This window comes from Corvus kubaryi, unplaced genomic scaffold, assembly GCF_017639235.1.
Source record: "Corvus kubaryi isolate FWS band 111438036 unplaced genomic scaffold, C.kubaryi_AGA036_p1.0 37397, whole genome shotgun sequence".
Lineage (NCBI taxonomy): Eukaryota > Metazoa > Chordata > Aves > Passeriformes > Corvidae > Corvus > Corvus kubaryi.
The window spans coordinates 5674325-5700353 of record NW_024581136.1 but is presented as its reverse complement, the minus strand read 5'-3'; the positions used below and the strand labels follow the sequence as shown (position 1 = coordinate 5700353).

General features: G+C 36.8%; 2 protein-coding genes across 14 annotated transcripts in view; one reads left to right on the top strand and one right to left on the bottom strand.

The window, feature by feature from the left end:
* LOC121671237 (SPHK1 interactor, AKAP domain containing) overlaps positions 1 to 2779 on the top strand; it is a 66403-nt gene extending 63624 nt beyond the window's left edge. For all 8 annotated transcript variants that reach the window (XM_042042567.1, XM_042042560.1, XM_042042563.1 and 5 more), the window contains one exon: positions 579 to 2779. In XM_042042567.1, the coding sequence (XP_041898501.1) occupies positions 579 to 722 (144 nt within the window). In that variant the 3' untranslated portion in view covers positions 723 to 2779. The remainder of the gene's footprint in view (positions 1 to 578) is intronic.
* Positions 1 to 26029, bottom strand: part of DAW1 (dynein assembly factor with WD repeats 1) — a 247791-nt gene that overhangs the window by 220955 nt on the left and 807 nt on the right. For 4 of the 6 annotated variants that reach the window (XR_006018445.1, XR_006018444.1, XR_006018443.1 and 1 more), the window contains exons 2-13: positions 25186 to 25258; positions 23370 to 23514; positions 20088 to 20146; positions 19291 to 19413; positions 17597 to 17696; positions 15698 to 15805; positions 14884 to 14990; positions 11652 to 11754; positions 11167 to 11281; positions 10051 to 10127; positions 7950 to 8112; positions 6106 to 7369 (exon numbers count right to left, since the gene is read on the bottom strand). Coding sequence is in view for 2 of the 6 variants with exons in the window: in XM_042042568.1 (XP_041898502.1) it covers positions 7335 to 7369; positions 7950 to 8112; positions 10051 to 10127; positions 11167 to 11281; positions 11652 to 11754; positions 14884 to 14990; positions 15698 to 15805; positions 17597 to 17696; positions 19291 to 19413; positions 20088 to 20146; positions 23370 to 23514; positions 25186 to 25258 (1208 nt within the window). In the remaining 4 variants the exon portion in view is untranslated. Of the gene's footprint in view, positions 1 to 2134; positions 7370 to 7949; positions 8113 to 10050; positions 10128 to 11166; positions 11282 to 11651; positions 11755 to 14883; positions 14991 to 15697; positions 15806 to 17596; positions 17697 to 19290; positions 19414 to 20087; positions 20147 to 23369; positions 23515 to 25185; positions 25259 to 26029 lie in introns of those variants that run through there. The other 2 variants (XM_042042568.1, XM_042042570.1) reach the window with 2 other exon arrangements.

Sequence of the window (26029 nt, the reverse complement as noted above, 5' to 3'; positions counted from 1 at the left end):
TTTAAAAAAAAAAAATCAAATACAGATATTCTCTATGATTCAACAACAGCTGTGACAAATGTCTTCATGTGACAAAATTTTACACAAAATTCTTTCTCACCAGTACTATGTGAATATTTTAAATACTATGGGATGTATATATGGAAATACAGAAAATTAAGTGTAAATTAAAATATAGCTAACAGTCATGAAAAAATACTTTTTTAAAGATGGACAGTCACACTTCCATTATTTTGACAAGTTGTTGGTAACAAGGAAAATAGTGATCCTTTAGCGAACTCACTTCCTCTGTTGTTACTTTCATTGCAATAAATCAGAAATAATTGACAGAAGCAGTTAATTTAGAAAATGTCATGAGAGCCTATCAGTCTTTGGGGAGCTATGGAACTTGAGAAATGAAGTTTTTATAAATAGAAAGAAGGCTGATGGTGCTGTGCACCGAATGGTGTCCACTCCCTCATACAGCTGTGCATTTAAAAAGGGTGGGCTAACAAGGGTTTGTGTGCATGCATTTCACAAAACCTTAGAAAATGTTCACCAAATCCTAAGTGTATTTCATTGTGGTTATTTTTATTCAGTTTCTAGATGTTGTGCAGTTAGTTCAGCGGAAGTCCTGGAAAGTGGGGGATATCTTCCAAGCCGTGGTGCAGTACTGCAAGCTCAGCGAGGAGGGCAGAGAGATGACACCCAGCCTGTTCGATTGGCTGCTTGAATTGGGTTAACAGAGTTCACTGGTTCAGCATTTCTGTTTTATTCCAGTTTAAATAAGCAGTGGTTTGTGTAATGCTCTGATTTCTGAACATCACTGAATAAAATGTGCAAAGATGTACAAACTCTAGAAGAACATCACAAGTCCGTTCCACAACTGACCCAGGAACAAAGTGAACCCAAATTTATTGTGTCTTTCTGTGTCATGAGGGACTTCTGATATGTTGTGCTATAGGATGCACTGTACAATGAGGGGATGGATTTTTAGCCTTCTGAATTAAGGAACTACATAGTAAAGGCGTAATTATCTAATATACTCCATTTTCATCAATTTGATTAAATTGGTCAGGTAAAATGGGATAGTACACTAACATTCAGTTTTAAAACAGCACGATATTTGTACAGTTTAACTGTTAGAGTGTGTTTCAGAATGTCTGGAGACACCCTTGTCCCTAGATAAGTAATATTTATCATTTTTTTTTAATCCCCATAATCTGCTAAGGGGTAAAAGCTTTTGAACCCTTAACACCTTTGCAGTTAGACAACACAATAAAAAGCTGCTGAAAACACATTTTCATTTCTTCCCATGTGTTTATTTCTCTTCCATAGCTGTTCGTGATTCCTGCAATCTTCCCAAAGAAGATCCAGTCTCTCAGTTACTATCCTTATAAAACTGATTCCTTTTCCCTGGGAAGAAGTGCAGTTCAGTCTAGCTATACCTGGTAGATTCCTGCACACAGCTCTGTGAGCCAGAGCAGCAGCTCCCAAGTCCTGTCCTGCCCCAGCCCTGCCCTGCAACCTCGAGCGTGTCATTTCACCTCTGTGCCTCACTATCCCTGCCTGGCCAAAGGGAATAATGATAGTACAATTGTTACCTAAGGGGCTTCTGTTGAAAGCACTATGTAACATTCTACATATCAGTTAAAAGCAGTGAAAAAAGTACTATTTTAATTCTAGTGTAATTGAATAAATTGTTAATGAGGTGAAGAAATGCATATCTGAAAAGAGCATCATCTCATCCTAAACATCTCAGTGTTAATTTTTGTAACTTACAAGAAAGCAAAATGTTTGTTAAAATTTCAGCAGACATATGTATTCATTTTGGATATAACTGTTTGGACCATATGTGAGAGCTCACATTCCTATAGCATTTCTATAATTGTTTGATAAGATATACTCTGCTATCGTCCTGTTGAGATGATCTGTTGGTATCATGCACTTAGTGGTACATTCTCTTGACTCTGCCAAAGAGACTGGGTTTGAATTTAAAGGAGAAAATAACTTATAACATCACAGCTCATCTGCAATTTTTTTTTAAATACTTTTCATTTCTCCTACCCAAATAGTGTAATAGAATACCTGCCTGCTATTCCCAAAAAAAAATTTAATAGAAGTTTTATTTTCCGTATAACAGTATATGCTTCTGTAATATTTCTTGGGGAAAAAAAAAACCTATCCTTTTGCACTAAATATTTTTGACAATTTTTAAGTAGTTTTAAATAATTTATGAAAAAGAGCCATATTCTCAGTTTTATCTTTAAAACCATTATGAATCTTGCATGATTGCATCACTTGTTTGTTACAAAGTACAAATTGTTAGCCAATCAAAATCTAATGTGGAGCATTGAGTAACATGAGTAATTCTCCATCTACTCTGCAGTATAAACAGAACAGGAGAGGTCGCTTTACAGTCAAAATAAAGGTCAATTATTGCAAATACTGAACATAATTCTGCAGTCACTGGGCCAGCCCTGAAGAACTGCTGAACATCTGTAACTCCCACTAACATGAGTGGCAACTCTGAATGCTCAGCAATTGTGAGGCTGAGAGCTAAGGAAAAGCACCAAGAGATATAGACTTGAAGTGCTTTGTTTGGTTAATAAATGGAAAAGTGTATTTATTTTTAAGCCAAATACAGTTAGATGTCAGTATACAATTTTTTGTTGTGATAGAATAAATGTTTACAAAGCACAAATTATCATGACAGAGTTGTAACAGTGTGATGCAGTTTCTCTGGACAGTAGTTCTTAATGTTGTAATTTATTCAGAAATAAATTTATGTTATAATGTGTGTCCTCTTTGCCTTCCTAAAATGTCCACAAATGAGCTATGGATTTTTTGACCTATTAAATATTTGCCTGCCATCCCTGGAGCTGCTCAAACTCTGCTTCTCAATGATAAATCTGATCCATGGCTCTGACCAAAACAAGTCAGAGCAAGTTCCAGGTCTTACCACCGTGCCAAAGCTACTCAGGGTTCCACAATTCATTCAAGAGATAAAAGGCTAAACATAACATTCAAAATATCAAAATAAAAAAAAGATAAGTGATACACTGATTGCCCAGAATAACTCTCAACATACAAATCTCTCTTAGTGCTCACTCTGGCTGCTTTCAGTACCTGCCAAAGTGAGCAGGAGGGTGGGGAGACAGGAGTTCCCTCTCCTTGTGTACTGCCCTATTGCCTAGATACAACAGTATTTCTACTACTACACAGAAAAGGAAACCACAACTTTGCTGACTAAATCAGAAAAGGATTTGTCCATCCTTAATTTTTTTCAGCGTTTTTTAGGAGTGGGCATTAAATACAACGAGATGAGAACAACATACTACATACAGCCTTAGATAAAAATCTCCCTCTACATGAGCATGATTCAGGTTTTTAACAACATGGGGGGTGGTTGCTCACTATCTTTCACAATAAAAACCAGGACACAACAAATTAAATTCACACAAGCCAGATTCAAAGCAAACAAAAAGAGATGAGAAGTTATCAAATGAGAGGATGCAAGACTTGTACACACGTTCAAGTGGGAGCTGGAGAAGTTCTTGAAGATGTCTCAGGAGATGCCATGGCCATCAGAGGCCACCCACAGGAGCAGCAACCATGGCTGCAGTGCTCCCATTGCTGAAGGCAGCTTCAGGGGAAGGTGCATTGCCACCCAAGGGTTGATTGTACCACCCACATAGTGAAGAGCAAATTTTAGCCTGTAGATCTGCTATTCTTCAAAAAGCAATTCTACTGTATTTGAATTAGGTATTTAAAAACTTCATTTTTAATTTTGTTGTGTTTAGAGTTCTTTTAATGTTGAGATTAGAAGTTGGAAAACTATAATCTACCTCAATTTTTTCATACCTCTCAAGGTTTACATAGTGTCTTCAAGTAAATTAACTATTTTATTGTGGTCTATGGTAAAAACAGTCTGTTAAATTCAGTGGGTAACTTTTCTGAAGAGGCCATTTTTACTGTTTCTCTTGCCCTGTTTCATGCAGAGCTGCATGACAGAAAAGCATAGGAATGCCACTGTGAATCCTGAACTCTAAATTTCAAAATGTCAGAGGGGGAAAAAAACCCACCAGTCCACTGAAATAAAGAACCCACATGACCTACCTATATAGAACAAATTGCAGCTCAGAAGGAAAGCACATCCATACTGGCCAATTTAAGAATTTGAGTCAGAGCCATTCCTAAGACTTTGCCACATATGAGCAAACCTATAATGCCACTACTTCAGTTTTTCCAACCCACTCTGAACCCAGTCATCACAAGGAACAGGCCCTCAGAAGGCATTTTGCAGTTGTGCAGCATTTAGCAGGACAGACAGTTATATTAAACAGCTGGACTATCAAACTAATTTAAAAAATTTGCAGTGAAGACACGTCTGGCTGATGGGTACTGCATCCTCCTCCCAGCTTCAGCTGAGAATTAGACAGTAAAGTGCAGCAAACTGGAAAAAAAAAAAGCCTTATATATTTCCATATCCTTTCACCAACGACCCGGGAAATGCAAGTGATCCCACTGAAGGAGACGAAAAAAGAAATTCACACAAAATGCCACTTCTAAAACATGAGTGGGTGTGAGTATTAGTGTCATCACCTATTCAGAAAGAATTTGAATCTCACATGTCACAAGTCCAAGTACACATCGTGTGCGTACATGGAAATCCCCATCTTTGTGAAGTGTATGTTCTGTCCAAGAGCAGTTACATGACACAAACTTCTTTCCCAGAGAAACAGAATTGTATGTTCACAGAGGTTTATCCTGAAAGGATTTCAAAGGTCTAAAGGACAGAAAGAATACAGCAAATAGGATTTCTACAGTGACAAGCCTTACTAAAGCACTTCAGGGCTCTCCTGAGGTAATCCTTTTCAATAAGGTCACAGGGAGCCAAGTTTGTCAGCATTTCAGGGTAATGTTGAAAGCCACAGTTCACTCCAATTACATAGTGATTAAAGTAGCACTTGAAGAGTATAAGGTATGTGGATTTTAAAAGTACCAATTAATAGAGTGATAACATACAGATTCATCATTTTGGCTGAGGGACTAAAGCGGAATCAGAGAAAGGAATAAAGCTGCTGCAAGACCCACTGTATGGTCCAGGAAGACACATTTATGCAATGCATTCCTAACGTGTACCTCTATAATTTATTAAATCCACATATGAGTAAACCAAGGTGCAGAGAACCTAAGATCAAAGCATTCATAGAAAGTATCTAGAGTACTACTGAAACTCTTACAAGGTGCCGAGCCAGCATCCTTTCCAGCAGTGCTGTGAATCACACCAGATGTGAAAATATTTCATATTTGAGCATGAAATTTGGACAACTTAGCCTGAAAAGCAGTTCTACACACTGAGGAATCTAGGAAGAATCAGAAATAGAACCCAGATGGCCTCCCAGTCCAATGCCTACTGTATGAAATCTCAACCCACAATTTGTGCAAAAATAGGACAAGAGCTCGAAGCCAAAAGCTATTAAAGATGTTTGATTCACTAGCATAGTATAAGAAAAAAAAATCATAAAGGAAAAGGCAACAGGAAGAAAACCAACCTAATCACAGTCCAAAGAATATTTTTTTCTTTGTGATAGTTACACAGCAAGTCAAATTCTAGTTTTTAACTACGTAGCAGTAACTGTATACATCTCATTATAGTAATTTTCCTCCATTTTTGTCAGCTGGAAATGCCCCAGATCACAGGTGCACATCAATCAAGGGACACTGGACAATTCTAAACCAACACAGAACAGCATTGCCCTTCCCGCCCCTTTCAATTCCAACTTACTGATACACAATTTTACTTCAGAAGTTTTTGCACAAAAACCCAGGAAGCACCACAAGCATTAAAGAAACATTTGTATCAGCCACTTTGCCTACTGGTGAAAATTTCATTTTAAATGATCTGCAGCACACTGCTTACTTCTCCCACAACACTGCTTGAAACAACCAGGAAATCTGCCAAGAGATGACAGGCACTTTCATTTCTTCATTTACACACAAGGATACTGGCAAGCACTCAGAGGTAGTCACAACACATCAGCATTAGCAACTTCCTTCTAAATTTAACATCATTTAGAAGTCAGGTCCACAATCACCCAGAGATACAGATTAACAAAATACCTCAAAGTTCATTCTCTGCTGTACATTCCTATTCTCCGTCTTTGCCTCTTGATCCTTCTTCCAAGTCTGCTGGAAGAGACCAGTCAGTTCTGCTCCTTCACTAAGCCTGCAAAGAGCAACTGCCCTTCCAGGTGCTCTCTTAGGACATGGAGTGAGCTCTGCACAGGTGAAAGCTATTGGCAGTTGCTGGGAGAGGTAAGCCCAGCTAAAAGCTCATTGTGTGCTGGTAAATTACTTGCAGGAGTTTCTCATCCACTTCTCAGTTTATGTCAGGATCCTTGGCTTCCAATCCTTGGTAAGCAGAGGTTCTTCATGCTGGACTTAATCTTTGGGCCAGGATTCCAAGTTGAAGTCACCACTGATATTATATTTTTTTTACCTCAGTTCAAAGTAGGAGACTGAGCAGAAAGGAATGGATTGAATGGGAAGATGTGGGTCAGTATGAGAGGGGTGTTTAACTACAGCATGCATGTAATAGTTAATAGTAAGGCAGCTCATAAATGGCTGCTGGTTTTCTCCAGAAATATGAATGGGACACTGTATTACAAAAAGAAAAACTGGCATTTTAACTCAATATTTTATTACACACACAAAAAAAAAAATAATACAAAGTACTCAAAGGAAGTGCATACCACCACTCCTTACAGAACTGAAATTATTATACTGCTCTATTATTTTTTTTTATTAAAACAATTGCAAGTTAAAAATTACACATAAAGAAATTGAGCCATCCTATGCATTCATTCTCACTAATCAAGATTTCTCTCAGGTGACTGAGACAGCAAACCAGATTCTTCTCAGTGCTACTCAGTCAAGAGGCAACATGCACAAATTGAAATACAAGAATCTATTCCATTTAAACATAAGAGGGGAAAAAAAACCCTACTTTTTTTCTTTACTATGCAAGTGTTCAAATACTAAGCAGGTTGTGTAGAGAAACTGTGGAGTCTCCATCCTTGGAGATATTCAAACCCACATCAGTCCTGGGCAGCCTGTTTGGATGACAGGGTGCTGAGCAGGGCAGGCTGTTGTACTAGAAGACCTCCAGTGGTCCCTTCCAACTTCTGCAATTCTGTGATTTCATATCTAAATCAAACCTATCAAATCTAGATAACTGTTCTACTTCAACAAAGAGATTAAAAGAAAACACATCTGAAAGGCAGAGTTTATTGACTCTGAAACTCAAAGTAGGCAGGCATACGTCAAACTGGATCCTTCCTTTTCTTCAGTCAGTGCCAGATTCTACAGGAGTTATCCTTGCTCCCTAGTAATAAACACACATGGTGAAGGAATCATTTAGCTGTATCACACAGTCTATCCATTTTTGTTAATACCTACATCAACAATGTACCCAGGAGACACATAAATTTTTTTTTCTCCACAACTATCAACAGGCAGCAGGATCTAGGGCAGCATTTTTAGCTGAAATCATCCTGCATCCCCTGACTTCTTGTCTGAAATGAAGGAAACCTGACCAGAGTTCAGTACCAAATACACAAAAGGTGTGCTCCCATTTGAAAACCTTTGCTTTTTGCTCATCCACACCTCCCTCATGGCAATACATGGTGAGAAAATGGCTTAGTCACTGTTCTGGTGCTGGTATGTGCCCACTGGAGTGATGGGAGGGCATGCCCATGCCTTTGCACAAATTTGTCCATGGCCATATTCTCTTAAACCTCAGTTCGAAAGTGAATTTCTAGATTTTCTTGACTATACTGTAAGTTACTGCTGGTACCTGCATTTGGCATACGGCCCCAGGAAAGTTTTCAGACTTTTTTTTACCATAACAAGATTTCAGATGTGTCTCCAAAAAAAAGAAAAGAAAAATGGAATATACTACTTACCTGTAATGATTGTATCACCTTTGTAGTTGAAAGCACAGGAGAAGATCTCATCAGCATGACCTTCTAATATCTGAAGGCAGCGTCCAGTAGCAGCATCCCAGAGTCGAGCTGTTTTATCAGAACTGGCTGTTAGTATGCAATTGCCTTTGGGGTTGAAACACACCTTTAAAAAATACAGAAATAAGTTATGTTACTTAACAAGTCAGTATGCCTAGAGAAAGAAGCATATCAAGTGACTGACAGATGAAAATAGAAAGCAGCAACTCTTGCATAGTTTTTTAGCTAAAAAAGGATCGTATTCCACTAGAGTCATGCTGGAAAACTTCTGTGGCTGAAAACTTCGTGTATTTACAAAGGCCTTATATAACATGACCTTACTACAGGATCGTATCTTCCAAATATCAAGCCCCAAAATCACAACTGGTAGCAAAAGTAGCAACTTTATTTAAATGTTATTATTATTCCAATGTAAAATTTATACGTATTTTATAGAGTTCTACATTAAATAACATAAATTTCTGTAGTACCGGAATTTGCACTGGAAGCAATTAATTTTATAGTAAGTCTTTATGTTTGATAAACATTCACTGCCAAAACTTCATGGATTTCCAGATAATCAGGTACATTTTTCCAACACCAGAAAATACCAGTTTATTATAGAATGCAAAATTGCTTAATCACTGAGGGCAAAATGTCTTTTACCCAGAAATTCAATTTCCAAGTAATAACCTTCCCAAGTGGTCACATCTCCACAGAATACCTGTAGAAATACATGGCCCTTTCCACATGCTCCCAGAGGAGCAGATTCTCTCTTCAGCACAGAAATCATGCTGGCACTAAGGCCCCTGATGGAAGCTGTCTCTAATCCACCCTCTTGGCAGCAGGGGTTCAGACTGTCCTCAGTGTGAAATACTGCAGTGATTTTAGCAACTGAGGAAAGACCAATCCTTCTGAACTTAATATTCTCTCAGCGAAATGATTATAATAGACAAATCAATAGAATGAAACCATTTAAGTTTTGTTCATTAAGAACCATCCTAGATTCAAAATACTAATATTTCAACTTCAAAATGCATCAAAAAAGCAGCACAGACTTAACACACTAGCTTGGAAGCTAGGGAGAACTACCTATTTGAAAGAATAATGAAAAGCTGCAAGCAACAAATAACAAAGTTTGAAAATATGTACAATGGTGGAAGCAACTAAGTGTATTTGGAACAGAACCTTGGTGTTCAAAATTGAGCCAGGTAAGACTTCCAGCAAAGCACATGAGCACATTCCTCATGACCAAGTGATCCTTGAAACAGGCTGTATACCTCCAAAGCCCTTATGGACTTTTGAAAATAAGACTCCATGTATTTTTCCACAGAAATATAGTTTTTCTGTTCCATTCCATAAACCAGGTGTGCAGAGAAATGAAAAAGAGTAAAGAGGAGCACATCTGGTAGAAGCAAGGGATAAGGGTGATGGTAAAAGCCTTAGAGGCAACAGCCTTAAGATGTCAACGAGTAAAAACCTGGTGCTTATTCTGTCAGAGAACGTGGGACTACAATGGCAGAATAACACAGGCACAATTTAGGGCAGGTCAGACAGAAGCTCTATTAACAATAACCACACTGAAAGAACACTCAGAGAGCATCTCCCTCTCCGTTTCCCCTTCTCTACCAAGAGGGTTTGCAGACCCAACTGACAAACTGCTTCAGGAAAAGGAAAGAGCTTAGGCAAACCAGTCATTTCAATGGCAACAAAGCCAGGTGTCCAGCCCTTTGGAGGGATGGACTTAAGTAGCTGCCACTATTCTAAGAAGTCAAATGGTAAATGACATGACAATACAGAGCGGTGGCTCTTGGAACCTAAAGGAGTAGCACACTCAGTATTGTCTTAGCTCAGAAGTGGGGAATTGGTAAACAATTGTTGTCTGATAGCTTTTAAAAGGAATGTTCTCTTAGTAAAGATAACTTCTTAGCTAGACCTATCAATCCTAAATATTAATTATTATACCACCACATTCTTTAACAGTATTCCTGTGTCATGGAATAACTGGTGGATTGGATTTCACACATAGTCAAATAAAAAAAGGTGCAAACCACACACAACTTACCTTTGAAATTTCATCTTCATGCCCTTCTAGCTTTGCAATGCACTGTTTTGTTTCTGCATTATAGACCCTTGCTGACCCTGTTGCAGTAGGAGCCATATGTGATTGTTATGCTTAAGCATGCATTTCAGTAAGAACATTTCAATAAGGTCAGAAGGAACTCATCCTCAGGTTTAATTTCAAGAGAAATAGAAGGCAATCATCACAGAGTTCCCTCCAAGGGTAAAGTATGTTAACAAGATCTGTAATCTGCTTGGAAAAGATTGACTTCCTTTCCTGACCAGAAATGGTTTCACCTGGAAAATATCTAAAATGTGAATACAAAGGTCCATGTAGAACACGGACTACTGAAGCCTGTAATTTCAGAATGCATGTACAATATATTCAGAAAGCTTTCATTATATTTCAGATATTAATTTTAACAATCTATTCCTCATATTTAATAAGGTATTGATTAAATTTCAGGAAACCTCTTACATTGTCTTTTGTCTTAATACAGAAAGTACAGGAAAAGAGACCCAAATAGTCCCCCCCATCCAGCCTGGTATCCCGTTTCTGGAACTGTGTATCTAGAACTAAAATGGTATTGTCATTATGCTGTATAATATAAATAACGGAGCAGGTGAATATAAAAAACTGTTTTTTGTGATTCCTAGACAAATAATAAACATGTAAAATTTCTGCATACCAATAAAAAACCAAAATTGCTCCTTTCACTATCTCTTTATTGTGTATTCTCTTGTGCATTAGGAAAGCCTGCTAGCAAATCCACCAGTAAAGTTCCAACTACTTTTTCATTTAAGCCTAAATCTGAGCCACCAAATAAAACCCCTCAAAAGCTATTTACCTACACATTTAAAATGTATTTCCAGCCACAAGTGAAATATTTCCTTGCAACTTTGATGTCAAAGCGGAAAGACATGTTGAGTTGATTAGAGTATGAAAAGAACTTTTTCACTGGAGAAAACTTTTCAAGTTTAATGCCCAATTTCTGTAATGCAACGACTGAATTAAGTACTCTTTCATCAAGCTACATTCAAAGCAGAGCCAAAGGGAAAGGACAAAGGTGTTTCATGCTGCAGTTGCAATGCTCCCAGCAGTGCCAGGCCCTTCACTCACCATCAGCAGAGGCAGTTGCAATGCGCTGCCCAGCATAATCAAAGCACACATCCAACACCTCCTTCCTGTGCCCTGCCAGCGTCGCTATGTGCGTCCCAGTCACAGCATTCCACAGCTGCACAGATCAACAGGGGGCATTGGATTGCTTCTTTTGATTAATATACTTTATAGATAGCTAGTTGATTGAAAAAGCAACTTGTAGAGGCCCTTTCTGATATCTGACATGTAATAACATGAAAGCTGAATATAAATCAATAATGAGTCACTCTTTAGTTTAATGAAGTCCTATACATTTTTTAGTTCAGTGTATTGCTTAAACAAAACTTAACTAGACTTCACTGAAATGAGTAAGAATATAGATTTTACATTTAGTTGTAAATTCTCTAATTCATTATATGCACTACTTTAAAATAATGCTCCTCAATTTAAAAAAGATACATTTTATATGACAAGTAGTGTACTCACTACCTACTCAACCAGCTTACCATGCATGTTTTGTCCATTGATCCAGTGACAATGAGAGAACAGTCCCAGTTAAACTGGGCACTGCTAATCTCTCCTCGGTGGCCTATTAAAGTATGTAACAACCTATCAAAAAAGAAATTTAAAATAATAATTTATATTTATAGTGTGAATTTTTATATACACATATAAATTATAAGTTTAGAAAATGGTATAGTTAAGGTGTCAAGTTTTCACCATTAAAGCAATTAAATGGAGTGCTGCAGCTCATTTAGGATTCTAGTACTACATCAATTCCATTTTCTATCTTTGGCAAAAAGAGGCAGTAAGGAATATAATGGAAAATTCCTCCCTTCTCTTTCAAAAATATTTTAGTGAATGTATTTCCAGTGAAATGTGATGATTTTCAGTAGCAGAGACAGATTCCTTGTATTCACCTACATGCTAAGCATACACAGCAAGTTTTTCCACATTACTCTTCCATTCTCCTACTTCAATGAACTGTAAACAGTACATCTTTAAAACTCTATATAATCTAAACCTTTTATAAAATCCACTGAAGATCAAATGGAAATTAATCAGGTACTTAATGCGAGCATGTTCCCAAATAACAGGCAAATGACAGCCCAACTGAAATATGATTTCTAATCCTCATTAATCCTGAACTTCTTGCTGCACAAGACTGACAATACAAGTCCCATTAAATTCTTCAGCTTTATCTGAATAGAGAGGTTACAATTAGCCAATACTGCTTCCAAGAATTAATGGCCCATAAGGCAACAAAGCCTAAAAAAGATTAATTGAGATATACATGTAGTAAAGGATTAGTAAATTGGGTTATAATCACTATGCTAGCATCACTGCATCATTAATAGAAGCACACTGTAAAAAACAGATAAACTAATGACTGGAAAAACAACTAAAGATCTTAAGTGACTGAAATGTTCTTACTCATTGCACAAGATATATAAGGGTAGCTAAATTGATATATGTGCTAAATGAACAGCAAAGAAAATTTCCTGAGCATTTGAATTTTCTATTTGTTTCTGGTAAGAGAAACTTGATTACATTCATAGCATTTTACATTACTCCTTTTACTGTCTAACACTGTGATGCCTACAATGCTGTAATTGTGTAGAGTTTTTTACAGTAAAACCAAAAATCAACAAGCAGATAACAGAAGAAAACTTAATTTTATAAACATATTATTTGGCCATCAAGACTGTTGTTACTATAAATATCTAGTAATACCTAGAAAAAAGTTTTAAATTAAAAGTCGAAAGCTTAAACTTCCAATTTTAAAAAAGGCAGTGTGGGCCTCAAGCTTTGACATAAAAATCTGGTCAATAAACAGAATATAAAGCAATGTGGAGAACATCTCACAGAAACCATTATCAGATACACAGAAAGAACACAGAAGAGAGGCTTATGAAGTGCTATTAAAAATTTCCATTTAAGTTATTTATTAAAAACAATCAGCTTTAGTCATGACAGTATGTCCTTAGCCTTCAGTTGCCAAGTGAAATTTGATATCTGGATGCTCTAGTATTTGACCATAATTGCAAATGAGGAACTGCTTCTCTCTCAGCACCCTGGTATTCAGCAGTCCTGACCACAGGTACAGGTACGGGCTGTTGATTTGCCAAATGCAGCTCTGCAGACTGAACTACAACTGCCATGGAAATATAGACACTATCTGCCATGGAAATATAGACCTGTATTACAAAAGCATGTTTCCCCCTCCACCCTTTTTTTAAATCATAGTATTATATGAAGAAAATCTTGAACCTTGTTCTGATTTCTTGTCCCTTCATCAGCTTCCTTCAGAGTACTGCACTTCCTTCAGAGAACTGTACTTCAGTACAGCTCAAGGTACCTACCCAAAATAAAACTCAGGAACACATATGCTCACTAGGGCCAGCCAGCAAAATTAGAAGAAACCCAAATTTGGAAAGCTGTACATCTCATTTAATTCACAAGGTCAAAAACAAGCACACAAAACCTCACCTAGAAAATTTTTGCAAATCTACCTGAACCTGTCTGCAGCAAATTATGATTTGGTCATGTCCTTTCTGACTGCAACTTTTCATTATTCCTAAATGTATTCATGTCCAAGCGGCATGTGAAAGCCAACTGCTGGTCTTGGAACAATTCTATTGCCCACTAGTTACTCACCAGAGCTGCTAGTGTTTAAATGAGAATCTTCTCCTTCATATTCCACTTCCTGGTATTGGCCCTGATGTCAAGCCCACATTGATTTCATAGAATAAAGAATGTAACTTTAAAATCCCCAGACCTTGATTTCACTGTAGGTTCAGACATTAAGCTGGAAAAAGTTGCTTTCAAACAAAAATACTTGCAAGAACATCAGGCTGAATGAAGTTGAATCCAAAGGTCAATTTGCTGACTGAGTGTTGGTGTTGAATAAGCTCAAAGATCACAGGATCAAGCCTTAAATGACGTACTATGTGTACAGTACTTATAAATCACACAATTAGTCTCATTTTGATATATATTGTCTATTACACCAAGATATTTCTATACACACACATCCCTTTTATTAAATTTCAGAGATATTCCCCTTGCTCTCACAAAAAGAAAAAAGGCATGACCCCTGTAAACAAAATAGAATGGTTATCTTCATAAATTACTTTGTCAGTAATCAGGGTGATAATTTTATTATTTTACTTACACTGAGTTTCCCATTGAAAAAACAAGTGGATTTGTCAGTATTACACAAGTTCATATTTAGCTTCTACATCATTATTTTTTGGCGTCTTAATCAAGAGATTTTGTTCTCTACAGTTGGAGGAGACACATTTTTAAATTTATACTTACAAAGGATTGTGAGAAGGAAACATACACCATAACCAGACTAATTTTCTATAACATAACATATACTTTCTTTCTACTTAAACAGCCTAGAAATTGTAGACACTTTGCAAGTCATGAGTTTCCATGTTGATAAAATATTTTCCTGTTTGGAGAATTCACCAGGAACAAGCACAGGATCTGTCCATTCTTTCTGCCTCTTTAGTGCTCATAAGATAGATATTTAAAACAAAGAACACATAAGCATTTCATGAGCAGCATTCCTTTTCAAAAGAACAAACAGAACAGGAGCAACCAATTACAAGATGAAGGAACATATACTCTAAATGAAATACAAGCTCTGTAATGTGTAGCTCAACATTTTCTATTTAATTTGTCCTGAAATCATGCAAAGTAAAATTATATTTATTAGTGCTTTAGTACCTGCCAGTGCCAACATCCCATACTGCTACTGTATGGTCAAAGGAGCCAGTGATGATCCTGTCTCCAGTGGTATTGAAAGACAGAGCAATAATTTCTGCTGAGTGTCCCTGAGAATTTTTAGAAAGAAGTATGAGAATACGAATTATGACTTTTCCATTAATAAAGTTTAATATGTAGTCTTTTTTCAGCAGTATAATCCGTCCATAACTCATCACTATTTTATTTACTGTCTTGTCCAGCACATCACAATTTTGACAGAAAGATCTACCTGACTGTGGCATAGTCAATATCCCAACAACTGCAAAAATTCAGGCACACCACTTAAGCAGGAAGCTTATTCACTACATATTAGTTAGTATTTATGTGAGACAAATGCACTGAAACAGCAGAGGCCAGTCTGACCCTGGGGAATGCCAGCAAGCCATGCAGAGCAAAGAGAGATGACAATCTAGAGATTACTGGATGTCTGCCCTCTGCTCATGTTTACAGGAAGAAGAACCATACAGAGGAGGTCACAACTGACAGTAGAGCAGCAGGTTTTAACAAGTGATGGAAGGCATTCTAATCTATAGCAGTAATGTCACTGGAATGAGAAAATCTGTCTTTTGATAAATAGGACTCATAAAATACCACAGGTTTCTCATTCCCTTCAAGTTTTCTTACTCTGTTTTGTAACTGCAGTCACTATGGGACCACCTGGTAAAAGAAACTGCAAGGTTTGCAAACAGTTGTAATGGTTACAGTGTTATTTATCCCAGCTGGAAAACTAAGATAGCAAGGAACACCTTTAAAAACATGAGGACTGCAAACATACACTTAAAGTGGCTACTTCTTCTCCCTTCTCTAGATCCCATAATTTAGCAGTGGTATCCATGCTTCCAGTTGCCAACAGTGTGCTTTGAGGATTAAATGATAAACATACCTGTAGCAAGAAACATTGGATAGAGAAAGTTTAAAGGAGTCCATTTATATATATGTTCTAAAAAAACAAAACAAGGGTCAGGATTAATATTTTTAAATAAGGCAAAGGTCTGATAATATTTTATGGCATACAGAAAACTTGCAGAGTTCTTCCAACAGCTCACTAGAACAGCAACAAATCCTTACCACATAACTCTGGATAAGTACTCATCTCAAGCGGACTCTTTGCAAGCACATGCTTTGTTTTCTTTATTTCAAAATTCTCTTCGAAATCCTCCAATTACTCTTCAGTCTGACAGTCCTCCCTAGCACTATCATTTGGTAGGTTTCCTCTCTTACTTGATGAGATTGGGTAAACATCATCCGAACAGTTCTGTGTACCCACAAACACACTCTGCACTCTCACCTTATCAGGTGTCATTATCTGTGTCATTTGCCAAGGGCACCGCCACAACATTGTGTTTAAGAAAAAGCAAGAACAAAAGCTCAACGACTGCTTTAATTCATTTTTCACATTAAAAAATTATGTAGTCATCCTCCCATTCTCTGTAATTATTCAGTATGATTGCTCTGCAAATAAAGAATAGGAGGTGCCATAAAAAAAGGAAAACAGAAGGTCAGTGTTTTCATACTGATGAACTATGGGCACGTCCTTGCCAGCAGTGTATCAGATGCAATAATGGCCTTTCAGAAACAGGTCTGATTCAGAGAAACACATCCTTTTCTGATGGCAATTTTCTTCTACTAATTACTTGCTAGCACAACTCATGATACTCTGGGTCTAATCTAACCCCTACAGAAGTCAGAAAAAATTGAGAGGCCTTTAAACATTTACCTGACTGATTTGTGGAAGCAAAATCACTGCAGCCTTTCTCAATAAGCAAACACGTTGTCCATTGTAAGGGGTAACTCTTTCAGATCATCCAGAGAATCAAAAACGCACTGAAACAAACCCCAGTTCCAATATGGTAAACCACCAAATTTTCCTGCTCTAGTTAAGGCCTCTCAATCTACAAGTAAATTCCAATTTTTTTTTCAGAAATGATTTTCAGCAATAGTTTATTGAACATTGATTGTATAGCTATTAAAAAAAAAAATCCCCAAAACCCCACTCATCATTGAAATTCAGAGTTTTAGTGCCTTTGCCTCAATCTTTTAAATTGAAATTTGTGCATCAAGGTACTTGCTGTCGCTGATAGGGGTCCTAGTGCATTGGAGAGGAAACCAAGCATTTTTAAGCTTAAACTGTTTTAATTTCATAGATCTGTGACATTTCAGCATCCCACATATTCCCAGTTAACACACTTTACATTTCAGAAATCCGTTCTTCTACAGCTCCAGTCGGTTCTGTACATGAAATACAGATCTCTGTGTGAAAGACAACCACACAAGTAATGATATTCTTGTGTATTTAGTTCTGCAAATATGAGAGGCAATGCAAGATAGCTAGAAAAACGTGATATGTAATCAGGCCAAAAGTATGTACAATAAACTGAAAATTCCAATTGCTATAGTATTTTTCAATATTTTAACATTTAGCAAACAAGGGGAATTGGAACAAAGTGAAAATAAAAATATAATTTCAAACTGTGTATGAGGGTTTATTCTGTCTCAAGAACTGTCAGACTATCTTCCCTTGCAGTGCAGAAATGTTAACAAGATCTAAATGTATGAACAGATGTACCACAATAACCGTGCTTTACAGTGGGAGCTCACAGGGAGTTCAAACTCACAGTCATCAACGACGGTGTGAGGAAACATAAAGGAATAAGAAGCATCCATAACTACTCACTATTTCTGCACTATGTCCTCTGAAGGTATGATAACATTTTCCTGTTTCTGTACTCCACAGTTTGCAGGTTTTATCAAAAGATCCAGTGGCAATTTTGTCACTAAATAGAAAAAAAAAAAAATCCTATAATTTTTCTTTAGAAAAACCCTCTGACTCCAGAGACAGCAGAATCCACAGAAACAACACCCAGCCTTAGAAGCTCCCATGCACTTCGGTGCTTGCTGCCACACTACGAGATCCTGCAGCAAGATTTCACAAACACAGGTTACAGCAAGGCAAAAAATTAGCAGACACAATGCGCTTCTAAGAGAAGCTACTGTGCCTATCTGTTAGCACAGGAGTGTTCATAACTGATGACTGACCTGCTTTAGGGATGATGATGTGCTGCACTTACAGATGTATTAAGAAGTTATATCATTTGATCAGATAACATCTGTTTGTCAACAATTATAAATGCAGTTCACCCAAATTTCAAAAGTTGAACTCTACTTCCCCTGTAGTCAGTGGAAGTCTTGTGACCATCTGCAGTTAGAGCAAGACTAAAGTGAAGTATCCAGAAAATATACCAAGGGGCACTGTATTGAAACCTAAAGATAGCAGAAAAAAGTTCTTTTTTTATCAAACTTTTAATGTTAAAGTAGTTCAAGGTTCTCATCAGGTTTTGTCTTGCTGTATGTTGCTTCTCCACTTTTATGTTACAGTCTAGTTATTGATCTTTGCACAGATTTTTGTCATTAGTTTCACCAAGCTATATAAATGAACTTCATTAGATGTTTTTCTAAAGTAAAGACTAATATCAGAACATAAGACACTGACACAGCAGGGTCTAAGTTTTCCTTTTCATATAGAAGAAAGAGATGAAATTTCAAATAGCACAAGAACAAATCTTTTAACATTTATTTCCTGATGTTAATTGTGTATTGTTCAACTGATTAATAGGACATCTGACAGTAATGTGATTCAATAGAAAAATAGGAATTAGTTTATCTTACTTTACAGAAAAAAAATGGTTTTCTCACACATGACAGCTTCCTCAGGAAGCAAATGAAAATGAAACTACAGTAGCTAACATGTAATTCCCTTCACCTAACAGGTGGCAATTCCAACTTAGAGCAGTTACTGCAGAAAACAAAAGGTGCAAAAATTAATATCTGACGTTCACACAGCAGCACCTTGTGGATTTTACAAAAATTACTCAAAAGCTGTGACATTTCTATACCATGTCCTAAATAATACTGAATGTGTAATGAAAAATGGAGAAATCCACTTCTTTCTCCTTAACTGAAGCAACACAGATTGCCATAAATACTTATATCACACATCACATACAACTACATGGAGGCAGAAGAGAATGATTAACATTCAGAACACAATCTGGTCAAGTAGATATTACTGAAATAAACTGTGTTTCAATATATTCAACTGACTCATTTGTATTTTTTTCAAGACTGAATACCTAATTAAATTTGTGGTTAGAATTTCTAAGTTTTATTTTAAAAACTGATAGCAGAAAACATGTTTGAATGGATCTCTTACAAATAATGACAGTGTCATCCCACGGCGATTAGCTATAGCTGAACTCTACAAATTCAGAAGTTGAACTCTTTCAATTTGAAATAGTCTATTCTATGTCAGAGTATGTGCAAAATAACATTATTAGCAATTATGAAGAATTTCAGAGGAAATTTATTTACCCATAGGGGTTGTTGAAAGCTATTGCATAGACAACATTTCTGTGTCCCTCCAGTGACCGTAGCTCTTCTCCCGACACTGTATCCCATAGTTTGCAGGTTCTATCATAGCTTCCAGTGATAAAGCTAAAGCAAAGATAAATTAATTTCTGAATACAGCAAATATCTTACAGGTCCCAATGCACAGCCAAATGATTTATTTCCACAGATTTCAGTTAGCATTGTCTCAAACCCTAAATCTCCTCTTTCTTTCAAAAATACAGATTAATGAATATAGAGGTTCCTTTTCTTCTTTCTTTTTAACATATTATTCATAAAAACACATTTTTTCTAATCTTTAATGTATTTCAACTAGAAAGCATGCAGCTGCTTTCAAGACATGAAGGAAAAAATGATAAGACATATGTCCACAGTGAAATCAATTAACATGAAAGCTACACTTTCACTACAATGAAACTCCCAAATGAGTTTGTCAAAGCCTCATTTAGCTTTTACCAATATTTAGCTTATTGCCATAAAGGTGCTTCTTTCTGTAATATGGTAATTGTCAACAGACTATGGCTGTGGAAGAAAAAAACTAGATAAATTGAATCTCACCTGCTACTTTTTTGCATCTCCCATTGGTTTTTCCCACAGAGGCCTGAAATATAATCCCCAATTACGCCTGAAGCTGCTTAGAAGCAGCAGAGCTGAATTCTTTTTGCAGCAAAGATAAGAGCACTGAAGTTTCCATACCATTTAATTTACAAGTACAAAACTTCAATTAATGATTATGTGCTTTGACTTTGAAAGCAACTTACCGGGAACCAGATTTGTTAAATGCTACATTAGTCAGAGGCAGTATGTGTGTTCTAAGCACCTGAAATAGAAGGGAGGGCAGTGAGAGCAAAAACATTTGATGCTAACAAAATAAACCAAATTGCTCAAAATATACAACAAATTAATTTTTTCTCCTCCTCCTGTAAGAGGAGAAGAAATCCCACATTAATCATCAGGTTATCACAGAAGATGTTATATAGTATTGATTTCAATTTCATACTTTACATTAATGAACTCTTTTTCCCCATATTTGCATTTTCTTCACCTTCTCCAAGACCAGCAAAGTAACCCTAGACCAGAGCTGAATGAGCAAAACAAATGAGGAGACCACACCTGCTGAGATCACTGATGAAAGAAATCCCAACTAATATTAAGCCTTATCCAGTGAACGAAGAAATCCAGTTAAATTGAGTATTTGAGACTGTTAGGGTATGGGATGCTTCCAGCTGGCATGTGACTTTGTTATACAAAACAAGAAGAAGAGATACGAGCTTCAGCTCTGTCCTATGAGGTCATGACAATGTGTTGAAAACCATAACAAAGATACTCAGCAAGACAAAATTCCAAGAAGGAATTTCAAATTTAATGTCTGCACATATTGTGTAGGTAATGGAGGGCACTGTTTTCCAACATTGTTTCTAAGGTCATAAATCAGACATAATACAGGATGTGAATGAACCCATAGCCATAATAATACATACTAAGGTTTATTAAACAGAGGTGAAAATAGATTCAGGTACTGCCAGTGGAATCACCATGCCATGATAGTTTAAAAAGGAGACCAAAACCAAATAATCTGGTTAGTGTTTGAATAAACTCTCTGCTATAAAACATGGTTTGCACTTGAACAATTTGCACCTATTACAAGCTGTCCTCTCCTCAAGTCTAAAGCATAATAAAATCATGAACTGGGAAATCTCAGCAATTGCTGACAGTGAAGTAAAGGGATGTTAAAAATACCCCAGTGGTTCACTAGGTCTTTTCTGTAGTGTAAGAATGAAGAAGAAACTATTTATGAACAATGAGATTTAATCACTGACATATTACCAGAGCTTCAACTCCTTTTTCTTATCTCAAGTTTTCCCAGCTGCCCGTCTCTAAAAGGAAAATGAGAGAGGCTCATAGATCCTCCACTGAGAAGAGTAGGGACTCATCAAAATGGAAGTAACAATTGTCAAGTGAAGGACTGAGAGGGAGAAAGAGAAAATGTATTTTATGTTACAGAAACAACAATTTCTGTTCTCTAGAGAAAGCAACACAAGTTGTACTTTTAGCTACCGAAGTGGGAATGAGCAATCAAGATGTGGAGATGACAAAAATATTGTGTTTTTTAAAAAGAGCCACAATATCCATCTGCACATGAGAATCAATAATTATGGAAATTTATGGAAATCTGACCCATAAGATTTTTAGGATTACATGCAGGGAGCTCTGAACAACTCAAAGGTATTTTGAAATTATGAAAAAAGGGAGGAATACGAGATGGGTTTTTGTGTAATTCCAGATTATGAGACTAATTCTGTTCTTCCAATGCCCAATGATGCAGCTGCTTCATCCATAGAACTCTGAGCCAGCAAGAATTGCTGCTGCAAATGATACAATAATCAAACCCTAAGGCAATATTAGAAAAAATATACCTCAGTTCTGCAAAATCTGCTACAGCTGTACCTAAGATAAAAATCTGCAAATCACTACAGCATCCCATGCCATGTAATAGTTTAAAACCTGAGAAATTGCTATAAAAGCTTGTTTCTCTGCAGGGTGCCTAACATACCACCATCACCCCAGTTACTGGAAACTACAAAAAGATGAGTTTATACACTTGTTTCAGATTATACTCCAGTGCAACAGGAAAAAAACCATTGATTTCCAAACAATGCACACATGGAACATTTTTTTCAGGGAAAAGAAAAAAAAAAAATCTCACTCCCACCCATCTCTTGTATTCTATTAGTATCTCAGAAGGACCTGGTACTCATGTTTCATTTAGAAGCCTTAAATGAAACTGAAATATCAAACAAGTTCTTTTCACACCCTTCTAACCACTCTTGAGTGAAGGAAATAAGCCAGCACTGATTGCATTTGCCTGCCTCTATTATTTCCAAATACAGAAGCTCAAACACAGCACTACAAACTACAAACCCAACAATGAACAAATACATTATTTACACTCAAGTTTGAACAAGAATTTGAAGACCTGTCAATCTCTGTGAACAAACAATTTTAAAAGCTTTTGAAGAGCAAGGCATTATCTCAGTTGAAAGCATAACTCAGAAGAGAAACTTTTTCAATTTAAGATGCCTTATTATAGCTCTGGTTTCAAGGTTAAATACATATATCTTTGCAGAATTCACCCAGATGAGTATTGTTGGTCATAAGAACCAAAGTTATACCTAGCAACATGTAAGGGTTTTTAGCTGAACAAACCAACCGAAAACAACTTCTTTTTCACTCTTAATTTAAGGTAACAGTAAACACCACAGCACTGACCAACATTCTTTAACAGCTACACATTGCCATCTGCTGACCAAATAAAGATACAACATTTAACTATGTCAGATTGCAGCTTGCACTCTCTGGAAGAAAGTTTCATTTCCACAATTATGTACAATTAAACCTTTTCTCTTCTGACAGACTGAATCCTGGATTTGGAGCTCTGAAAGCTCTCTCTGAGCATTGTTCTTAAAAATCCTATTTTTTTGAAATAATATTTCAAGTGCTGTCTGTAAGTTTAAGATCAATTTATCAATATTCAAAGATAATAGTAATGACAGAAAGTAATGAAAACCAGGATTAGGAATGACAACTGCATGTAGCATAAAACCCCATAAAATAATAGCATAAATCCCATAATCTTCACAAGATGAAGTAGACAATGGTATGAAAATCTTTTGGTCCTTTCCCAACAGCTAATTTAATTGGGGTCTATTTACAGGTTTTGTTTTAATATAACTATGGGTGTTGCTGGCCCACAAATAAAAGACTGATTTTTCTCCACCCAAAACACACCCTAGTGCATAAGCCTGTGTAAACAATGTCTAGGCACAGTTATACTTCAGCCTTTCGGGGGGAATTCCAGGCAGAAACAACTAAGCCAGACTCAGTTGCTCTGGAAGTGCCGACAGGATTGAGAAGTGCCAAGAAATCAGTCATAGAGTCCCAATTTTGCCCTCAGGCACAATACACAGCAGTAAAAACATACTCACAGTACCACAGCTTAAACCCCCCAAAATGCCCTAAATTACTTGAAAGATGCCTCTGACCTTAAAAAGAGAGAATTTGTGATTCTGTTTTTCCCCTAGCTTGTCCTGCAATCTTTGTACTAGATGTACGACATGTTCCAAGCAGGAAGCTGTGATGAGAGGTTCTCCTTTCTGAATTTCTTCTACTAAGGCTGGGACATCTGTGCTAATTATAAAAAAAGAATGAAAACAAATTCAAAAAATACCCCCAAATACAAACCCACCACATTCCATCCTCTGGCAATAATTATGAATACAAACCCAAGAATATTATTTACTTGCAGAGAAACTGAAGTAAGCAATTAAATGTTATGCATTTATCTCATTCTGTATAGGCCTAAAGAAATATGGATAAATCTTTCTTGGTTTTTATACTTCCTTCCCTCTCTTACTGAAGTTGTACAGAAACTTCAACTTTTAAAAATTGTAGCTTGGCAAGAAATTCATCTTTTCAAATGATTTCCACAGAGGATCAGACATGGGAGATGTGTGTCCCAAACTGTAAGTTTAAATATCTGAATTAAACTGGAATTTCATAAATTCCAAACAAATTGCCCATGAAGTAGTAACAAGATAAATTATATATGCAAATTTAAATTAAATTTATCTCAGTCTGTTGCTTCAGAAATCTATGGCTGTTTCTACAACTCCTGGTTGTAACAGTAACTACCACAACCTGGTCCAGTCTACTGATGCCGCTGGACCCCCAGGGAGTGGGTCACAGCTGGTCTGTGGAACTGTATCATCTTTCCATGGCATTGATGCCTTAGGTTTTAACTTCTGTATTTTTCAAATCCTGTACTGCTTAGTGTGTAACTCTGAAGTTTCTTGTAGCCTGTTAATTTCTGCTCTCTCATGCTAGGTAGACATAACAAAACCTCTCCAGGCCTGCTCTTCAAGGACACCCAGACTGTCCTAAGCCCAGAAAGTATAAACCAAAAGCCTCTAAGGGGGGCAAGCGGAGGGGAAATTACATCATTAAACTGAATCTTTAATTGGAGAATTAACCCTGATATGCAAATGAACCAAACCTATAAAAGTGTGAAGAACTCGTGACCTGTCATCCATCTTGGAGTCCATCTTGGCAATAGCCTCTGGCTCCCCAGGGGGTACCTTTGAAGGCCTTTCAAAGAAATACCTGCTTTTATTCCTTTACTCCTGTCTAGTCTCTGTTTCTAGGAGGCCTCTTAAGGCATCAGCATCAGATAACTACTAATTTCTGGCCTTCTGTGAGAAACTCAGCAGTCAAATCACCAATACACTCTTAAAATCAGTTTAGCAAGAAAGCATTTCTTCTAGTATGGGAATTATTCAAGTCTAGAGGGGATTTTCTCCATCAGTCTTCTAAATGAGAGCCACTACATCCCATAAATTAGTGTCCTCTCAGTGTTTATACTCTTGTTCAGTAACACCAGACAACTTATTTATTTCACAGAGACTTGATACATTTTATCCACAGCACTATACTGGATGGTTCCAGGTAGACAAAAATTATTAAATTTTAAATTGGGATTTTTCATCTGGCATATGCATCTTACACTGTCCACTGACTTTGGCTTACATGCAAGGCCTACTCCATATCAATGTAGATATTAAGACAATCATATTACTTCATATCTTTCTGTGTATGAAACTCCACTAATTTTCGGCAACTTTATTTAATGGTGGCACTTTGTTATTTTTCTGAAGCTCTTCCTACCAGAGCTGGCTGAGTAGAGCAGGTAGGCTCTACATAACAACTGACCTCAATTATATCTAAAACAGTCAAATAGAGTCGTACATGAACATGCTATAAAAAGGTAGAGAGTGCTGTTATCTGAAATAATATCATACTTACTCAGGTTTAAGATCAAGTAGATCTATTGATCTGGTCTTTGACTCACCACCTTCTACATATTCCAAAATAATTCCTTTAAAAACAAACAATAAACAGGTCATAATTAGACCCCTGCAATTTTATAACATGCACTGTAGACAGCACCACTTCCACTTTTATAGCTCCACTGACTTCAGGAGACCTATTTCCAGTTCTTGAAGCTGGAAGGAGGTTGGCTCTTCTCACTGTAAGTAAGCATGGTGATGAAGAACTCTGATGTACTTATATGAAAAAAGATATTAAACAACATTATTTCTGAGCTAATTGCTATTCTGGAAATAAGCACTTTTTTCCAACAACTTTTTGCATCATTTCATCACCATTAATTTCAAAGAAGCTGTTGAAGATACTTTCTGTAGTTCGGTGTTCCAAGAAGCCTGGAAAACACATTTTACAAAACCTGATACATTGTTTGCAAAAGCTTGAGTGCAGTAATGCATCAAAAATCCTAACGCACTTTACACTTCCAGGTTTGCTGCAGAACCTCTGCAACTTTCACTGAGCTGGAGTATTAAAATGTTTAACCACATGGCTTCCTGTTTTGAAACAACTGATAAAGGGCTCAGCTGCTCCTTGATTTTCTGTGGCAAAAGATAATTTAGATTAACTTCTGTGTCATTCTGCATTTTACGAAGTTCATAGGAAAAGTATTTATTTTGAAAGGAAGATCTGTTTTTCCAATACACTTCCTGAGCTGCACATCTCCAGCTTGTTTCACTTCTGAAATGTCATTGAGTCACCTGAGTACAGGATAAACCATGACAGTCTGGCAGCAATGCTTTTCAAAGCATGGCTCTGCCCCAAC